At 37.1% G+C, this 21094-nt stretch overlaps 1 protein-coding gene across 1 annotated transcript; it reads left to right on the top strand.

Annotated features, from left to right (window-relative positions):
* Window positions 1–15023: 15023 nt before the first annotated feature.
* LOC103931979 lies at window positions 15024–17945 on the top strand. The gene is made up of 3 exons (XM_009341512.3): window positions 15024–15423; window positions 15563–15999; window positions 16531–17945. Exons 1-3 carry the CDS (start codon window positions 15304–15306, stop codon window positions 17819–17821), a joined length of 1848 nt encoding a protein of 615 aa, XP_009339787.2. The 5' UTR covers window positions 15024–15303; the 3' UTR covers window positions 17822–17945.
* The last annotated feature ends 3149 nt before the right edge of the window (window positions 17946–21094 follow it).

Genomic DNA, 21094 nt, shown 5'->3' on the forward strand with positions numbered 1-21094 from the left:
CTCTCGTCATTTGATTATTATAAGGATAACATCTTACCGTACCTTAATGGTTGGTTATAAGAGAAAATTGTGAGTTGGTTGATTTTTGACAACATCATCCTTTGTTCATTAGACTTTAAAAAAAAAAAAATCAAAATCAAAATCAAAAGGGATCATTGTAGTTCAAAATTTTCAAAAAAGTTCTATTACAAAGTTCATCAAAATTATATTTACGTAAGTGAGAGATTTTGGATAGTTTTTTTTTTTTTATTTTGGATAGTTTTTTTTGCTAACTATATAGTTGACTCACCAATACATGCAAATGCATATTGCAAAATTCTAAACTCGAGCAGCATTATAGCCTAACCATCACCCGCGCGCACAAGCCCCCCTGCATGTTCTTGCTACGTTCATGTAGGGTGATCAGGCTTGGGCAAACACATCCGTTTTAAGAAGGGCAATTTAAAGGTCATCAATCATGCGAAATTTGTATGTGTACATAGAACATGAGGTTATACATTTTGTGTTATGATATATGTGCAAAACAATGTTGATTTTGTAGAAATTATACATTTTGTGTCATGATATATCTGCAAAACAATGTTGGTTTTGTGGAAATTATCAGAAAGATGGGCTAAAGACCCACTTCCAACAACACCGATATTGTCACTAACTTGGTAATTACCACGTGGAGCCAAGGAGATTCATCCTGCATGCAAGGTCAAGGGACCCACCATCATCGCGCGGGGCCAAGGGGACCCACCCATCCCATGACAGAAGATCCACACATCAGCAACAACATGGAGCCAAGGAGACTCACCCTATATGCGGGACTAAGGGCACCATCATCGCGCGGGGCCAAGGTGACCTACGCATCACATGGCAGTACTGGCCCGCTCCCTAGCTCTGATACCAGGTAGAAATTATCAAAGAGACGGGCCAAAGGCCCACTTCCAACAACACCGATATTGTCCCTAACTTGGTAATTACCACCTGCACAATCCGTCAAGTGTAAGGTTTTACCACAAAAAACCTCGATGTTAGTTAGAGTGGAGTAATTCTATTTAAATTGCTTTTCTCGTTTCCCTCTAGCCGATGTGGGATTCAACAGATTTGTTCGACTATGAGAATATATTTCTTAATACCCTTCGACATATATTATGACACTAAAAAACCTCTGGTCGAAGCAAAGCTCGGGGGTTTTCTCCAAAATGAGAGTGCTTCTGTGAGACCTTCAATTTCCAGCATCTCCGGTGGCACCGTGTCACATCCAGGCCCGGGACGGATCACTTCCCGAGCCCGCTCCACCACCGTAGCACGATATTGTCTGCTTTGGGCTTACCATTCCCTCACGGTTTTGTTTTTGGGAACTCACGAGCAACTTCCCAGTGGGTCACCCATCATGGGATTGCTCTAGCCCCCTTCTCGCTTAACTTCGGAGTTCTGACGGAACCCGAAGCCAGTGAGCTCCCAAAAGGCCTCGTGCTAGGTAGGAATGAGAATATACATATAAGGATCACTCCCCTGGGTGATGTGGGATGTCACAATCCACCCCCCTTAGGGGCCCGACGTCCTCATCGGCACACCACGACCAGGGTTAGGCTCTGATACTAAATTGTCACATCCCGGCCTCGGGGCGGATCACTTCCCGAGCCCGCTCCACCACCGTAGCACGATATTGTCCGCTTTGGGCTTACCATTCCCTCATGGTTTTGTTTTTGGGAACTCACGAGTAACTTCCCAATGGGTCACCCATCATAGGATTGCTCTAGCCCCCTTCTCGCTTAACTTCGGAGTTCCGACAGAACCCGAAGCCAGTGAGCTCCCAAAAGGCCTCGTGCTAGGTAGGAATGAGAATATACATATAAGGATCACTCCCCTGGGTGATGTGAGATGTCACACACCGGCCCTAGCTTCAGCTGGGATCGGTTGCTGTGTCCTTTTCTCCCTTTTCTCCTTCTTCTCTCCCCACAATTCGAGCTTTCCTATTTCTCCAAATCCGTGGGTTTTCCTCTTCCTGGTTCTTCCTTGCTTCGTTTTTCAGCATGTCTTCTATGGAGTTCGTGTCTAGAGTTCCGGCACTTTCATCGACTCGGGTGTTTTCAACACCACCACGTTCTCTTCTGTGTCTGCCGTTTTCGGCAGTGTTGCTCGGGAATTTTTCTGAGCTTCAATATGGTGATTGGCTTATGTCGCTTGGATGCCGTACCTCTTGCTTATGGTTGTGCACATGAGGAGTCAGTGAAGGAGATGATTGGCGACGGTCAGAGAATTGGCTGGTTGGAAGTTACTTAAATCGACGATGGAGAAGGCAGTGGGTGTTTCTCGGATGTTCTCTTGTTTTGAGCTTTTGGGCTCATTTTCTGTTTCTATTGTTTTTTCTTTCTGTTTAGACCTTTTTGGTTGTGTATAGATGTTGTTGGGCCTATGTATGTATGTAAGTTTGTGTATTAGTGTGTTTGGTTGGAATAAAATCTTCTCTTTGACCAAAAAAAAAAAGAAAAAAAACCTTTGGTCGATGGCCTCTATGAATAGAAACAAATGAAGCTACAGGTTATAGCTATCATCTACAAATATAAGAATGCCATTTTTTGAAACTGTATAGCATATCCTCCTGTATGGAAAATCATGACCGTTCATCATATATCGTGTGGTCAGAAATGATTTAAAATTTAAAATTAAATATAAATAATATCTAATAAAAACTGAGTGTTTAATATACAATGAACGATCATAATCACGGAATTTTCTAAATCCCAAGAAAAGGATCGGCGAGAATACTTTTCTCTTCCATATCACGTTTCATCTGAATTCTCGCATGAGCTGTAAGCGTGTAACTTGGAAACCAGAAAACTGAAAATTTAGTTATAATATATAAAGTGTGTACATTTCCAAATAGGTATCTAGGTAGCTAGAAGTTGGCTTACTATGTAGACCAACTCATCAAAGTGATCCTGCTCCCGCCACTGCGGACAATCATATGTTGCATGTGCTCCTAGCTGATGCCTGATGATGTGCATAATTACGCACAAAGCCCTCTGCGCTGACTGATGACTGATGACTAGGCAGCAAATACATGTGCAATATCTCAGCTGGCCAAGACAAAAACAAACCGTAACAGCTGGTGTGGCAATGGATCTCCTTCACACACACACACACAAAGGAAGATTTTAAGGAAATGGATTCCTATTTTTTTTTTTTTTTAAATAGAAACATCCTTTTAATCGTTAGATTTAATTTTAATGAAATCTTGTGGTTGAAATTCTGTAGTCTGTGATTTAATCTCAGCTATAGAATTTCATTAAAGTCAAATCTAATGATCAAAAGGGTGTTCCCATTTTTTTTGAAAAATAAGAATTCCTTTTCTTAAAGTACCGTGTATGTATATGTGTGTGTGTATATATATATATATATATTGTGTATGGAGTAAGATTTTTTCTTTTCCAAATCTCTATTCATTTTCTTTCCTTCTCTCTCATTTTTCTCTTTTTATAAAAAGTCAATATAAAATATTAACGTGATTTAATCGTAAGTGTTTAAATAGAATAGGACTAGAAGAGGGGTAAAATGAAAGAGGAGAGATTCCTAATTCGTTGTGTATATATATCATGGACATAATGAGGGAGGAGAGTACCCAACCATTTACCAAATTACCAATACCACATCCACATCCAACATCGAAATTCCAAACAAACAGAGCCCAAGTATATGCACGTATATCTAATCATATGATGATGAGAGAAAAAAGACCCCACATAATTCCCACATAGAGAGAGAGAGAGAGAGAGAGAGAGAGAGAGAGAGAGAGAGAGAGAGAGAGAGAGAAGAACAAGCCCTTAATTCAATATTGTTTTTTTGTTTTGTTTCCGTTGCCTTGTTTTTTGGGGGTTAAAGATTTAATCAGTTTACAGTTTCAGGGACTCATATATACTTGCACCTCTCAAACTCCTTGGCATTGCAACAACAATGTACACTAAAAGCATAGCAGTTAATGTAGGGTGGATTGTCTTGATGGTTAAAGTTTTTTTGTTTATCTCCTTGTGTCTTAGATTTAAACCTTCTACTCTTAACATAAGATTAGTGTATACAATTACAAAAGGGGTGTGATATCCACACATCCCATTTTACTTCTCACACATCCCATTTTACTTCTCACACACCCTCCTAAGTTTCAGCTGTCGGATCGGATGAATTGAAGAATATCAACGGATATAAATTAACAAAGGGTGTGTGAGGAGTAATTTGAGGTGTGTGGATAACACATCCCTTACAAAAAATCGCAATAGGGTGCTTGAAGCACAAGCCATCATAAGGCTTCTAGCATTTTGCATACTACTATTTACGAAGTGAACTTCTTATCTTCCAACTTGTTGCTGAATATGGCTAGGTCTGACCATTTTCGGAATATAAAGTGAAATTCGTTGAAAGTATAATAGAATGAAGCTCATGAGTTTTAATGCCTTTGTTGTTTTTCAAGATTTGGCGGCAATGCCCTTGTTATTCGAAATCGCTATAGTATTCTTGTTATTACAGGGGATAGAGAACTTGGGTTTTAATAATACTCTAACCGATGGCAAATTTAAGATTCGAACTTTGGGACTTTTTATTGTTAAAGGTTCAAGTTTTTTATATAGAAACAAAACGTAAAGTGTGTAAAACAATTTCAGTTAATTCACTGAGACATTTTATGAAACACTAGTTAGGGGGTATTCTATTAATTATCAGGTGAACCATGTTGTGCACATATTATTAGACATCAACATCTACCAAATCTATCCGATGAGTGGTATTGAGAGCACTTGTGGCGCAGTGAGAAACGAGGGTAGCATGATTGACAAGTGTCAAATTTAAAAGTATACATAGAAATCAAACAGTATTATGGAGTCCAAATATAGAGTAAACTTTGAATTTGGTTGATAATAATATGAATAATCTCCATCGCAACTCCAAGATCGTCCTTTACAAGGGAGTGAAACCCTAATTCTAGTAGTAATTAGAAATCTAATAATAAAGAAAACATAATAGAAAATCATATTAACTAGAAAATAAACTTTGAGCTTTTCCTTCTCCCTTTCTTGAAATTTCATATACTTTGTCCCTCAAATTCTCAACCCACAACAATATTAAGATTTGTTAATCTCTCTGTTCACTTTAATTTTTTACTAAATTTTTAAATTTTTATATATTTTGCTCTCCAAATTCCCAATCCATGCTTCTTATTTTGTTTAGAAAATACACAATCAATTATATATTGACCTGGTGTGATGCTAAAGAGACCGGTTGCTTGAGCCATACTTTGAGACTACATGATGATTAGCAGTTAATGATTGGACTACTTCTTTAAATCATTAAAAAATGAATTCAATCATCAACCATCACATTATGTGGTCTACAAAATATGGTCTCCCTACTTGCCTTTTCCCTTCAGAAGTTAATTTCAAGTTTTCAACATAGAAAAAAAAGAACATTTAGTGCCTCAAAAAGTTTGATCTCACAACTCCAAGCATGAATTATATTCTCTCGTAAATACTATCCATTTTTTTTGACATTTATGTGATGCCCCCTACCTAAAATTCTAGCTCCGCTACTGCTCTAAAGGACATTCACATGCGTTTTTCCCGAATTTCAAGTGGTCTTGAGAACACCTTAATCCCAATGTTCATCTGCGCTTACTCAAACTGTTGAAGGCCAAGCTCTTGTTGATAGAATGCAATAAATCTTAACTAAGGGAATTTGGTGTTTTAAAGGGCATCCTTGATGTTGTTTGGGTGCGTGCTTCATTTCATGCATGGAAAATTCATATATCTGTATTCGATATCTAAAGATGGCCGACGTCTCAATTTTAGATATTACATTCCACCATGTGTTCTTGGGAGGTTGATTGTTGTGGATATTAACTTGTGTTTGGCAATCTTCTATACAAATTAAAGTAATTGGATACATTCTCTTCCTCCATAAGTTCGTTTAACTTGGTTGTGAGATTTTTCTGATTCTATGTGTCCTACAAGCTTTTCTTTGTAATTTCTTATGTATATTAAAAATACAAAAGTTATATATACATGTGACTTTGGAAGGAATTTGTATTCTTTAAGTTGAGTAATATTTAAAGGACGACTAATTAGCTTTTGCAAAGGCTGATGGATGCAGTGGGGCGGGGTGGGGTGGGCTCAATCGAAAGAAATTCCAAAGGCAAGTCTTTTGATCCATACCCACTTCTGCACATGTTGTTTGTTCCCAGTTATTGGATCAAGCTTTTAGCTTTTCTCATTCTACCATCCTTTTATCTAATTATTAAGCATATTTTCAACCATTTGTGCCATAATCTATATGTTTTGTTTCGGGATCTAATCACCTACTATCGCAACAGTGGAAAGCTAACCAAAATTTGAAACTGATTTTAATCACATTTGATTCATGAAATTGGACAAATAATGGAATTATCAAATTGATTGCATGACCCATATTCATGGACTAAATTGATGAATTTTATATTTCAAAGATCGTTTTAACAGCAATGCCTTATTTCAAAAATCAGGCATGATAAAAACCCTTTTAGAATTAATTTAAAATTTTATGTTATGATCTTTATCAGCTAATATGCAAAAATGTTCAGTTTGTCACACGTTCTTACGATGGAGTTGACTTTTTTTTCTTCTAATTTCACTACGTTGTTCAAAGATACCGATGGACCATTTCACAGGAAGGCACCGTCAAAGCATAGAATCGTCAAAAATGAAACGAAAATTGCAGAAAATGATAAGAAACTTGAGTTTTGCCTCGACTGTAGCAGTGAGTGCAACTTAATTAAATATGAGACCAGACTAAAAGTTAAAATTGAAAATTTTGAGGTACCCTACACTTCCAATGTCAGGTTTTTTTGGTTTACATCTCTCCAATGACATTTCTTGAACTAGCTAATTATTAAGTTTGTTGCTTTTTTTGGTTTTTAGAAAATCCCTCGACGGTATGAGGGGAATTTTATTGATACCGAAAAAAAAAAAAGTTTGTTGCTTTAATTATGTACTAATTTTGTAAAACTAATTATCAATTTCCAATTCAGAAAAATGACATGGTTTAAATGCCAAATATTTTGATGTCTTAGAGTATCTCTAATAGCAATGTCAAATGTAAGTTTGAAGACTTGTGTGGCAATATCAAATTTCATTTTGTTCCAACTCATACATTTTTGTTTGGCAAATGGAGTTTTACCACAGTGGTAGAAAACAATAATGTATATGCATTTTGGTGCGAATCAGTTCTCATTGAACCCTTGAGGCATATTTCACATCTCCTTTAAAAATGGTCTAAAGCTATTATTTGTCCAAACAAAAAAAACCATCAGTTTTTTTTTCTTATTCAATTAATATTTGTATGATCCACTCTTCAAAACAAATTAATCAAACTAGTTTTCATGTATGACTGGTGTATATATTTAAAAAATTAACATCAAATTTCTCATATTTGAAAATTATCAGCACGCAATCTCTATGCCAATCAATATTGAATTAGCATATCGATTGGGGGTTCTATACTTTTATCAACCTTAAAATTTTATGACATGACATTTTTATTTCACTTAGAATTTGACATCTTTTTTGAGATCCTAATGAGTGTTTGATAGAAGTAAGAACCTGTAATTTCGGGCGATATATTAGTTTGAAAGCATTACAACAATTAATTAATCTGTATATTATAGTTAATCTTACGTAGCTATCAAGTTTTCTGGTAGCTAGCTGGCTACTTGTTAATTTTATTCATCAAGAAAGAATACATATGTTATTTTCTTACGCATGCATCACATTGTTGAGGGATGTGTGTAGTTTAACGGCTTGGTTCATGAACCGTGCCTTAAAATATCGAAAGCACCTTTGATTGAAGTCACTAGTGTTTACATATAAACTTGGATTAATTTAAATTAATTGGAGACTTGTCAACCTATATAACCAACTCTTGTTCGTTTCAAGCGTGGTGGGTGTAAGGGAATTATAATCAGGGTTGAGATGAAAACATAGAACTCAAAAGCTGCAATATATTTAAAAGAAATAAAAATTTACATATATTAGTAAATCAGTAAGGGAATTATAATCAGAGTTGAGATGAAAACATAGAACTCAAAAGCTGCAATATATTTAAAAGAAATAAAAATTTACATATATTAGTAAATCTCGTGAGTTCAAAATTCAAATAAATGTATTGTATTTAAAATAGAAATAAAAATGGAATGGGTGACATTATTAGATAGCAACTTTTGAGCAGAGCAACAAGCAAGAGTCACACCACCACCACCACCACTGAGAGTGTCTGAGAGGATGTGTCTGAGTCTCTGAGAGAGTGTGTCTAAGCATTTCCAACCCAACCCACTCCAATCCCAATTAGGCTGGCTTTGTTGGCCATTTTCACTCATCAAGCGAATAAACCAAGAGAACTGGTTAACGTCGTCATAAAGCTGCACGTCTTTGCACATGGGACTGGGACGGACGGATACCTTCTTCCCACGTGAAATGTCATCCACAAGACACGTGCGTCCCTCTCTTCTGCAGCTGCACAGCACAGGGTTATATATTTAGCTTAGGGAAAGCCGAAAGCCTCTCATTGGATGAATTCACCCACTAATCTCATAGTTAATTAATTAATCATCATCACTGTAAAAAAATAATAATAATAATGCCGTCAAATTGAGCAAAGTGCAAGAAGCTTAATTATCCATGTTTAGGAGAATATTTAGGAGCTCACGTCACATATTGCCCCCTTGGACACAAACATGTCTTTGAGAATGGGATCGAGCGTTTCCAATAAATTAACTAGTACACAATTTTAATCAAGTTTCTTTGTTTAAGGATTCAATCCCTGTATTATATAAACTTTCAGTACTAAAGATTGGAAAGAGAGATCGATCCCCTACTTTTCTCCTTGCATGACGATGCTAGGTATTGCTGCTTCTCTCTCTATTCTCCCTTTTAACAAGGATTCATCTTCATCTTCTTGGAAGCACTAATTCATACAATAATTAATAGCTGAGGTGGGAATTCATTTTCTGGAAAGCAGCATATATAATGGAATTCTATACTTATATATAGTCGAATATCGAATAAGTTCCTCACGTTTACCTTTTTTCCTGCTTTCTTTACTGACTACTTAGGGGAATGTTTTAAGCCAACGGATAAGAATCTTACCTATGTATGTGCTTAGATCTATGTATCTATAAGACTTCATGCGTGTTTCCACCAAGGAACAAGAGCTTGAATCTGAAGATAATGTTTTAAGCCAGTCACGAAATGTCATGTAGAAATGTTAAAACACATGACAACATGTAAAAGTTCTGAAATATCGTCACTTTAATGTCCCGTTGCATGTAATTAAGTCACTCTTCTACCAAAATATACATGCAAACCAATAAATGCAAGTATTAGTGATATATATATATATATATATATGTATATATATATGTGTACATATGCAAGTATTTGGGATCTCACAAATAATTTTATTTGAGGGACACATTGTGATGGGCATTATGTAACTTTTTAACGATCCAAATCATCTATATTTTAGTACATTATTCATGATCATCCTTGCAAAAACTTAGACAAATCCAAAACCGTTAAGCCACATTCATTTGTAGTGAATAGATGAATTCTTCAAAGAAGCACTAAAATGGCTACCTTCTAATTAAGTGGTCAAATGATTTGGATTTTGATGAATCTTTGCAAGAATGATTTATGAATTAAGATATGAACATTCAATAGTTAGATCGTCACTCATCATAAATTCAGTCCAACAAGATAGATATGTTATAGAGTATATAACTTCGATCATAAGGATCAATTTCTAATCACATAGCTTCATAATAATTCTATAAAGCTTTTGCATAATTTCCTTCAGAGTGAGCAGACATCTTTTATTGCATGTTGTCATTAAATTCAAAAAATCTTCATTCTAGAAACGTAAATGAGATTTTCATCTCATACGGCTCCTTCTTTATGCGCATAATGATAATAATACATGGAATAAAAAATAAATAAAATATCCTCCTTATAAACTAAAGGGGGCAGAAGTGATAGTGGGCTGGTTTGGTATTGTTATGCTTTGAAAAAAAACTGATTCTGCTGTGTTGTGAGAATAAGCTCATTTTTGCTGCTTCACGTTTTCATCTTTTTTTCATCCAAAACTGTGAAAATAAGTTGTTTTTAAGTGTTTACCAAACACCTTTATGAGCTCAACTTTTTTTTATATACCCACTTTTTATAAAAGTACTTCAGTACCAAACAAGTACTTACAATCCACTTTGACTCATTTTTATAGTTTACAGGCTTTTGTATTACCTCTTCTCATTGAAATAGGATCCACACAAGGAAAAACGCTTGTCATTCGTTGATTATTAGAGGCATCTCAAAAACGTTCAGGTCGAAATATGATTTTCAAATTAAGTTCCGAATTAGTAGATGTTGCCAACGGGAGTAACGATGCTTTGGGTCGTTTATCAATATCAGTAATTTCAAGTACGGTTCTATGGGAAGGAATTTACCCCACTATTCCAACCGGGGAGAACAGGCCGTTCAACAAGGGTTATCTACATATCTACATGCATGTCCTTCGTTACAAGCAGAGGGAAATGGCAGAAAACAAAAGTTTCCAAGACCTTGCCACCCTGCCTCACCCTGACATACAAATGATGAGATCCTTTCCTCCTTTTCAGAACGTACGTACTACGTAGAGTGGACACGGCATGTGTTCGAACAGAACACAAACGGGGTACTACTTTCATACAGATTAAAAAAAAAAACAACATATTTTTCGCATATATTCATGATATATATACTTGAGAGCAGTAACCTAAACTCCATAAAATTGAACTACCTCCCTCCCTCCTAGTCCTAGCTAGATTTCTCTCTTCTGTTTCCTCCAAAGAGTCCAGCTGATAGACAGATGGGAAAAAGAGACAGAGATAATACTCTAATATATAGAATCCCAATTTGTTATATATAAAATTTAAAAAAAAAAATATATATATATATATATATATATATATATATATATATTCCTCAAGGCTCCAACGCCAGAAAATGAAAATGATCGGCCTGAAATAATTCACTTACCATATTACAATACCAAACCGAATTAAAATATATTAGAGACAAGACACGTAGTAATTAATTAATACGTAGGCAGCTAGCTCACAACAGATTGACGTACATGCAAATGCAACAATATCGATCGATCATGTATTGATGGCTTGTACCTAAATGGGCCGTCTCATCAAGTTATAAGGAAGGAAGAAGTTTCCCAAGGTTTACAAGCTGGAATTCTAAATTCTTAGCTGTACAACGACGCGTCGCAGCCATCTCATATCTCATATCTCTGTGTGTGAATATCGGAAGAAACCAAACCTCTTGGCCTGGCTTTGCCTTGTAGACCTGCGTGAGTCCAAAATGGTCCCTAACCTATGGGAGCAAGAGCAACAAATTTATCCTCCATTATTGTCTAGTATGTCTCCATCCCATAATAATCTCATTCGAACAGGAAATTTTAGTATTTCATCAATCATATATATCCTCCATTCTTAATATTAATTACATCATCGACAATTATATTTTAACAAACAAAACGATTTTATTGACCTTGTATTTATTTCAAGGCACTTTATTGAAACAAAGCTTCAAGCACCTTACATGTATTTTAGGGCTCGTTTGGTAACCATTTTGTTTTTCATTTTTTATTTTCATTTTTGTGTTAGAGATATAAGAGAAATACATGCATGAGAGAAATGAGGGATATAGAAGAGTTACTAATGAGGGTATGGGAAATGTTTAATCCAAAATAAACTTATAAGGAAAAGCACACAAAATGAAAATAAAAAATGAAAAACGTTTGAAGTTATTAGTTTCACTTTCAAAATTTTGTTTTCATTCATTATTTATTTATTTTCGTGTTTCACACTATTGTTCTTTATCCTTCCTTTCTCCCATACATATACTTCATTTGTATCTCAAACACAACGTTTGAAAACTAAAACGAAAATAAAATGGTTATCAAACATGACCTTTAATTTTTTGAACAACGCAAACTATGAGGCATATAATCCTCATGCTAATAGCCAATGAGAAGGACTCTATTAGTTAAATATAATTATTGTACATGAAATTAATTAAGAATATCTGTCGAATTTTAATTAGTTTGGTTCATATAATTTTGGTGAGTTACAGAAATGAGCATGATTATTAAGTTATATATATTGCAAGAGATATCGGCATACACAATAGAGAAAGATGAATGCTATGCTAGTAATTAAGAAATGAAGGGGTGCATTAATTCGTTTATGATTTTGAGTTTATTAATTTATTGCCTGCAGGGATTTGGGGCGAATTATATATTCCTATAATGGATTAATATAAGCTGCCGTTGCTATCTGTATTCTGTTATATGAAGTTGGGGTGGGGATCATGTGCGATATTAAAACGATTGATCCTACAACAGACACTATATAACCACACACACAGAGAGTAAATAGATATAATACAAATTCAGAGCTAGTCACACACACACACTCACACACAAGGATTATTATATGATATGTTGTTAGAGAGACCATTTACTTGAATTATATTTTGTAAACTAAATAATATAATGGTAAATAATTAAAAAAAAAATTCAACTATCAACCACCATATCATGTGAACTAAAAATATAATCTCTCTTACAATGTCTTATTATATATATCCAACTCCAACGCCAATAATGTATTGAAAATGGTACCAAAGGAAAGGAGGGCATTGCCATCACCATCGTGGTGGTGGCGGCAGCAACTAGCAAGCATTGTTCAAGAGTCTGGCTGATCTGGACACCGGCAGTGGTCCTTGAAACGTGGGACCCAGCACGAGGAAATGACACGTGGACAGTGGGCTTAGAGGATCACAGGGTGAGGTGGCCAAGAGAATGGTAGGAAAGGAACGAATGAGTTTCGTGAGGGTAAATAGGGTTTGGAGTTTGGTGGGGGCACGGCGCTCCCCACTTCTCCAGACTCCAGGCAGCCGCACAGGAGAGAGGAAAGGGAAAGGAGGGAAAAGTTAATTATATAAGCTCATGCTGGCTGATGCTGCTTGCAAGTCGCGATCTATATATCCATCCATATTTCATGTGCATTCATTCATTCACTCAAAGAAATGTGGAATGCGGGTGAAAAATTATAAAAGCAAAGCAAAAGGAAAAGCATGATTCCTGTGCCTTGCAATGCAATGCAAGGGTCACTTTCTCTACTTTCACCCCGGCCTTTAAAATTCCTTGTTTTTCCTTCTAAATATATCAATTTCCTTGTTTGCTTGCTCGCTAGCTTATCATCCAATTGACCCACTTAATTATATTTACTAATCTTCTCTTCCTCAATTTCTCTATTCTTTATAATATCCTATTTATTTTACTGACCGTCAAATCATTAGATTCACTATCTCTCTCTTATTTTTTGAGATTCAATGACAAACTTATCGTATTCTCAATCATCCAATTCGAATAAGGAAAATAATATATTCTTTAACTGGGGATTATGTAAAGAAAAAGGTTGCTACTAATATAAGCTTTTGGTTTATTTTATGAAACTTGCTTAATAAATCAATCGAACATTTGAAATTGCTTTTTGTATTGCTAAAGAAGCATCTTACACTCCGGCCCCCAAAAAAAGAAAGAAAATATCAAAGCATCTCCACATGTCACACTATCCCACACATGTAATGTAATACATTTGGTAGCATTTCTTGAATAATTTGACCACTCATATGAAACAACATATATTTAATTGGTAATAAAAATAACAGATATGCTCTACTTAACGAACCTCTAATCAATTAATCAAAATATTTGAAACTCTAAGCATGTATCAACACGTATTGGAAATTACTTTGCTTTTTTTAATTGTGTAAGATTAAATTAATAGAGTCAATTAACTAATCAAATACTTAACATGTCTATGTTTAGGTGTGGATTCGGAAATGACGTATTTTAATTATACAGTTGATCATAATCCACAAAGCAGCATGAAATTATATGTAAATGGAAGACAAGATGATAATTAATGAAGGAAAACCAATAATCTGAGCAAGTAAATCTTAAAAAAAGGTTTCCTTTATAGGATAAGAGATAAACATGAGTAAAGTAGTGCATTTGGATGCCTTCATTATTCAATTCATTTTGGTTTTCCTTTCTTTTCAAAGATCATTCCCATTTTAACATCATTCACTAATCAATGATTCAAGGCAAATTGTCAAGTAAATCCAATATATTATTACAACGAGCCCATACCTTCTTTTTAATGTTAATGTGAATCAAACATGAAACTTCCATACATTTATAAATTTCTACTTTATTTGCCGATGTATATACCTAAAACATAGACTAGTTAACTTGCGAGGAAGCTAGAAAAAAAAAAAATTTAAATACGAATTAGAACCAAAAAAATAAAAAAATATTTAATTATAATATTTAATTTAAAATTGAGTACAAAATAAAATTATTATGACATTGATCACAATTTAATAAAAGGATAGCAAAAAAAAAAATAGAATAATTACTAAATGAATCAAACCTAATAAAGTGAACTCAGTCCAGTAATAAGTCACAAAATTAGACTTTTATCAAGTTTACTTAAAATTAATTAATAATTCAAGCACGGTTTTTTTAATTTTAATTTTAAAATTTATTAAGTATTTTGAGTATTTATTAATTCATTAGTCGGAGTTTTGGGGGCAAATTTGGTGGTTCCTTATCTTGTGCGGCCAGAAGTCTGAACCCAAGGACCCGTGATTGATCACTGGGTATATCTGGTCGGAATCATGCGGTGACCGGGTGCACCCAGCGTCATTGGTTATCGCAGGGTCGTAGGGTTGAGAGACTTGAGAGAGAATCTAACCACTATGTGCAGTGAGAGGTGTGTGCCTGGTGGCGCCAGCTATTAACTTCAAGGATGAAACCCCTTTTTCTCTCTTTTATTTATTATTAAACTTAATTTTATTTTAATTATCAAGAGTCAAAGCTGGCAATTTCTTTTATTAATAAGAATAATAATAAAAATGAGGGCTCTGTTCTCTCCACCACCTTCTCCCCCCCCCTCTTATATTTACTCACCAAATTTTTGAGCAGATTTTAAATGCTCCTCCTCCTGCTCCTCCCTCTCTCTCCTTCTCTTATCTTCGTACTCTCTTTTTTTTAATTTTTTGCTTCCATATATAAATACACAATTGTCCTTCCTTCCACTCGGCCTTCCCTTCCCTTCCCCTGTTTGGAAGGGAAATATTGCAGAGAGGAAAAGAGGAGAGGAGAGGAGAGGAGAAGGGGTTGATGGTGATTGGTGAAGTCTCTTACAAGAGATTAACAGCAACAATGGCTGCTACTCATTCATCTTCCTGTCTCTCTTCCACTTCCAATGAGAAGAAGCACTGGTGGCTTAGCACCCGAAAGGTATTGCTTTTCATCTTATTTCTTACTTACCACTTGATTCATTCTTTTCTCAATAAAGGCATTCAAATTTTTAGAGACATGAATGTTGATTGCACAGGTTGTTAATGTTTCAACTTTGCTGGTAATATTGATTGCACAGGTTGTGGAAAAGTATATGAAAGACGCCAGAAGCCTGATTGCGACCAACGAACACAGCGAGATCGCATCGGCTGTGGGCCTTCTGGACGCGGCTCTCTCCATCTCCCCCCGCCTCGAGGAAGCCCTCGAACTCAAGGCCAGGTCTCTCCTCTATCTCCGCCGCTTCAAGGAGGTGGCCGATATGCTCCAGGACTACATTCCCAGCCTCAAAATGGCAACCGACGACGCTTCCTCCTCCTCCTCCTCCTCTGGGGGCTCTGACACTTCGTCTCAGCCGCTTTCCCGGGAGCGAGTGAAGCTTCTCTCCTCCAACAGCGGCAACTCGTCCTCCGGGTCGCCGGAGTGGGATCCTTCCTTCAAGTGCTTCTCTGTCTCGGACTTGAAGAAGAAGGTGATGGCAGGCCTCTGTAAAAACGGCGAAAAGGAAGGGCAATGGAGGTAAAGTACAGCCTGTCGGATTGATTGATTGATTGGTTGATTGATGATTGATTGCTTGCTATGCTCTGTTCCATTGGTTTTCCAAATTGGCATTATTTATTTTCAGATCAGCCTTCTTGTTGTGCCTTTACGTTTCACCACTAAATGCACTGCCAACTGTTTTAAATGAAATTCTCGATTTTATATATTTCAAAAGAGAGATCCATTTTAACCGGTTGCGTTGTAACGTTGGTAATGTGTCCCCAGTTTGTAAGTTTTGGTAGACTTTTGTAGTTGACTTGGAATAAAACTTTGTTCTAAGAGTTTTTTTTAACAAATTGGACATGACAAGAATGAAATCCAGTCGTGTTCCAGAAATTTTGACTTCCAAATTTGCAGAGCCAGCTAATCAATTTTTAAAATATACGATTTGCCTAATTGCCGTGTGCCCCACATTATTATTATAAACTTTAATCTTTAGTTAGGTTACCATGTCTTGTTTTTAATTACTTATTATTGCTAATTGCGTTAATTTACCAATTGGCGACACAGGTATTTGGTACTGGGCCAGGCGTGTTGCCACCTCGGCCTAATGGAGGACGCCATGGCTCTCCTCCAGACCGGGAAACGCCTCGCCACTGCCGCATTCCGCCGCCAGAGCATATGCTGGTCCGACGACAGTTTCTCTCTGTCCAGCTTCAATCTCTCCAACGACATGCTCTCTTCCGCCAACGCACCCGCCACGCCTCCTAGGATGTTATCCGAGTCCGAAACCGTTACCCATCTCCTCACCCACATTAAGCTCCTCCTCCGCCGCCGAACTGCCGCAATCGCTGCCCTCGACGCAGGCCTTTACTCCGAGGCTATCCGCCACTTCTCCAAAATTTTGGACGGCCGCCGTGGAGCTCCACAGGGATTCCTGGCAGAGTGCTACATGCAGCGCGCCTCTGCTTTCCGGGCAGCGGGGCGGATTGCCGAGGCTATCGCGGACTGCAATCGGACTCTGGCTCTTGAGCCGAGTTGTATACAAGCATTGGACACGAGAGCCTCACTTTTGGAGACCATCCGGTGTTTGCCGGATTGCCTACATGACCTGGAACACTTGAAGCTTTTGTACAACTCCATCTTGAGGGATCGGAAGCTGCTGGGGCCGGCGTGGAAGCGGCACAACGTGAGGTACAGGGAGATTCCGGGGAGGCTGTGTTTGCTGACGACCAAGATACAGCAATTGAAGCAGAGGGTGGCTTCGGGGGAAACAGGAAATGTGGATTACTATGCTTTGATTGGGTTGCGACGGGGTTGTTCGAGGTCCGAGTTGGAGAGAGCACATTTGCTTCTCTGTTTAAGGCACAAGCCCGATAAGGCCACCATTTTCATTGACCGGTGCGAGCGGGTGGATGATCGGGATGTAGATTCAATTAGGGATAAAGCGAAGATGTCAGCTCTGTTGCTTTACAGATTGCTGCAAAAGGGTTATTCAAACGTGATGGCAACCATCACGGAGGAGGAGGCAGCTGAGAAACAGAGGAAGAAAGCTGCAGCTGCATTACAGGCAGCTCAAGCAGCAGCAATGCAAGTGCATGTATCCCAAAACCAAGCCCAAGAATCTCAAGCAGAAGCAATGGAATCCTCCTCCTCCTCCTCTTGTTCTTCCAATTCTAGCAATAGGAATCGTAGTATTCATAACAAGAATAATATGCATTCGTCGTCATCGGAAGCGAAAGAAGCGGCGGCGTCGTTCCAAGGGGTGTTTTGCAGAGACATTGCGGTGGTGGGGAATTTGCTGTCGCAGGTTGGGTTTAACCGCCCAATTCCAGTCAAGTATGAGGCACTGAGCTGCTGATTGAAAAATTGCAAGTACAATACCGGCGGGAAGAATCTTGCTTCATTTTGTTTTCTGTCTGTAGTCTGTACAAACCAAAAAAAAAAAAGAATATTTCAAGACTTGCCGGGAAATTTTGTCACCATTTTTCCATTTTCCTTATCTAGTACTACTCTGCTTGTACGGCTGCCGCTTCGACTAGTACGTGTACAAAATTTCTACTTTTTGAATTTTTTGCTTTTATCGGATCATATAAACCAACCGCATTAACACTTAAAAAAGTACTAATTCAAACACAATAATCCCATTATTTGGTTTATCAAAACTGGTATACTTAGCATTATTCTAAAAAATAATAATAAGTTGTACGAAGCTATTAATTTTTAAAAGTTTAAAATTCTAAAATACAGTAAAACTAAATAAATAAAAAGAAAAACCAGAAAATAGGAAAACAAAAACTTTAATTGCTGAATCTAGCAAGATTAACAACTTTTATGGCTGTCTAAGAGTGATTTAGTCGCTGAAGCTTCAGCAGGCATCCATGAACTCTTGTTGTTTCTTTCCACTCTCTCCTCCTTTCTCGTTTCTCCTTCCTTCCATTGCAAAGCTTAAGTAAAACAATAATAATCAATAATTATGCATCTCCCATTCTCCATCTCTGTGTGAAGTGCTGGTTGGGGGAGCGGAATATGCTTTATTTATTTATTCACATATTTTACTCGATAAATTATTCCACTGTTACTTTGCAACCCCGTAAAGAGCTACTAGATCAAGAAAAAATAGTAATGCTACTGCTACTGCGCATACACACACACAGAGATTTATGTAATGATATTACGGAATCCAGATACATTCATTTATTGATGCACGTGTTCGTAAATATAATACTGTTTTCAAAAAAAAAAAAATATATATATATATATAACATACATACAACCGTTTGCGTTTGTGCAGGAGCATCATTATGTTTGTTTGTGGGGGATCCGATGACACCTTTTTTTATACATTTTTTTGTGGAATTAACTCTATAATGTATTTCAACGATCTGAAGGTCTTCTCTCAAAAATTATCTCTGTAAAATCATCAAAATTCAAAATCATATAACCGTTAGATTAAATTTAATGTTTATTTGTACAAGTGTATTCGTCCATTTTCAAGTTAGGATTATTTAAGAAGGGGAGAAGGGAATGGGTGGAAATTAATGAGATGAAGAACAACCATTATCAAGAATTACAGTACAGATGGGATTGAGATGGATCCAAAGGCAATTGGTTAATGGCTTTTGTAGCTAAACTGTAATTGCATTTATGGTTTTAGGTCCCAAAAAGCAAGGGGTTCTCTGTTCCATGGGAAATGTCTGTGTCTACTGGCTGCGCTGCTGCCCCATCCAAAACTTACCAAACTGTCAGTTTTCACTTTGCCGGAAAAGAGGACAGGATACGATCATACGACTGTTTGCCAATGCTAAATGCCAGAAAAAGATTGTATTGGCCCCGGCCTACCCAACCCCAGCAGGACCTCATAAATACACACACACAACACTTCAGGGTTGTAAGTGAAAAAGATTGTAGCAAAAATGCTCCTGTTTAAAAAGCAGCAAACGGGTTACGGAACATTTACTCAAGTCACGGTTTCCTTTTCTTTTGTTGCAAGTGTGATGATATGAGCAGTGAGCTCCTTTTATCCCAATCACTCCGCTTTAGCTTCCATCCTTTCAATCCACCTTCAGTTATGTTTTGCTTTTCTTAATTGGCTCCACCCTTTTATTTGTCCCTTTAAGAAACATCAACCAAAAAGATGATTTGGGAATTTCCAATTGTCACTAATCTAATCATCTTCGTCAGGCATTATATGTATTATGATTAATCAAATTTACCAATCGGATCCAAATCTCTCTCTCTCTCTTTCTCTTTCTCTTTATATATAACATATAATTGCCACATGTTCTTGGGGTGTTGAAAAGTAGTAGGTTAGCAACCACTTGTTAATAATCAACAATCCACAAGGCTGTAATTGCGCTCTTAATTACTCTCTCTCTTACTTTTTTTTTTTTTTTGGTTTGTTTGTTATGCTCTCCGTGTGCTTTCATAAGGGTGGGTGGGTGGGTGTATGATGATATAATAAAGCAGGAGTACGCTAGTTCTAATGTTGGAAACCATTCACTGTAAAAAAACAAAAACAAAACAAAAAAAAAACCGTGAAGATTGATGTTTTACACAATTGTAATGACTTTTAATCTATCAATGAAATCACTATTGTTTCTCTTCAAAAAAATGATAATAAATTTGGTAAAGTGGGTATAGATGGTAAAATTTGGTCACTCACTTTCTTTGACTTATATACCTTAATTTGCAGCATCCCTTTAGCCTTTTAGCTAGCTGTGGAAGTCCTGTTCTTTCTTTGTGTGTTGAAAACTTGAAAGTTGAACTCATTCACGCTCCCCTCCCCACCCCACCCCACTCCCCCCCACACCCCACCCCCCCCCCCCCCCCCCCCCCCCCCCCCCCCCCCCCACCAACAAATAAAAACAGTCCCACCTCTTTTGGCAGTTTTTCCAATTGTTTCAGTTGGTTGAATGGTTCCCACTTTTATTCGCTCTGTCTCAACCCTCAAGCTAGTAAGCTACTACTATATGATTCTATGTGAGGGGCCACCAATAAGAAATGTCAACATAAGTGGGACGTATCTTCTAATGTAGAGAAATACTAAGAAAACTCTCTTTAAATTGGACATAGACTTTCTGTCGTTTCATAATTTAACTTTAATTTTTATATCAACATTATAAAATATTATACCAAAAACATATAGCAGAAAGTTCATAGAGAGTTTCACTTTGAAAAAACCTCTTTCGCATTTCTCTCTAATCTAACCTCATCTCATCTCATCTTATCTCCTCATAGGCTACTACCTTTTTCCATAATATATAATGTACTGTTCTGAATATATCCTTTCAAGTTCGACCACTAATCACTAGTGTTAACCACTCTCAAGGCATGATTCATCAGACACAGTCTCTTTCTGTAACATCCCACATCGCCCTGGGAAGTGATCCTTAAATGTATATTTTCATCCCTACCTAGCACGAGGTCTTTTGGAAGCTCACTGGCTTCGAGTTTCGCAGGAACTCCGAAGTTAAGCGAGAAGGGGGCTAGAGCAATCCCATGATGGGTGACCCACTGAGAAGTTGCTCGTGAGTTCCCAAAAACAAAACCGTGAGGGAATGGTAAACCCAAAGCGGACAATATCGTGCTACGGTGGTGGAGCGGGCCCGGAAAGTGATTCGTCCCGGGCCGG

The sequence above is a fragment of a genome, unplaced genomic scaffold, assembly GCF_019419815.1.
Source record: "Pyrus x bretschneideri cultivar Hongxiangsu unplaced genomic scaffold, Pyrus_bretschneideri_v1 Contig25, whole genome shotgun sequence".
In the NCBI taxonomy this organism is placed as follows: domain Eukaryota; kingdom Viridiplantae; phylum Streptophyta; class Magnoliopsida; order Rosales; family Rosaceae; genus Pyrus; species Pyrus x bretschneideri.

Bases quoted from the DNA above. Each gene is read 5' to 3' on its own strand.
- LOC103931979 (XM_009341512.3), top strand. From the start codon at position 15,304: ATGGTGATTGGTGAAGTCTCTTACAAGAGATTAACAGCAACAATGGCT. The intron at 15,424-15,562 runs GTATTGCTTTTC...TTGATTGCACAG, and splicing joins GGTGGCTTAGCACCCGAAAG to GTTGTGGAAAAGTATATGAA. The intron at 16,000-16,530 runs GTAAAGTACAGC...TTGGCGACACAG, and splicing joins GAAAAGGAAGGGCAATGGAG to GTATTTGGTACTGGGCCAGG.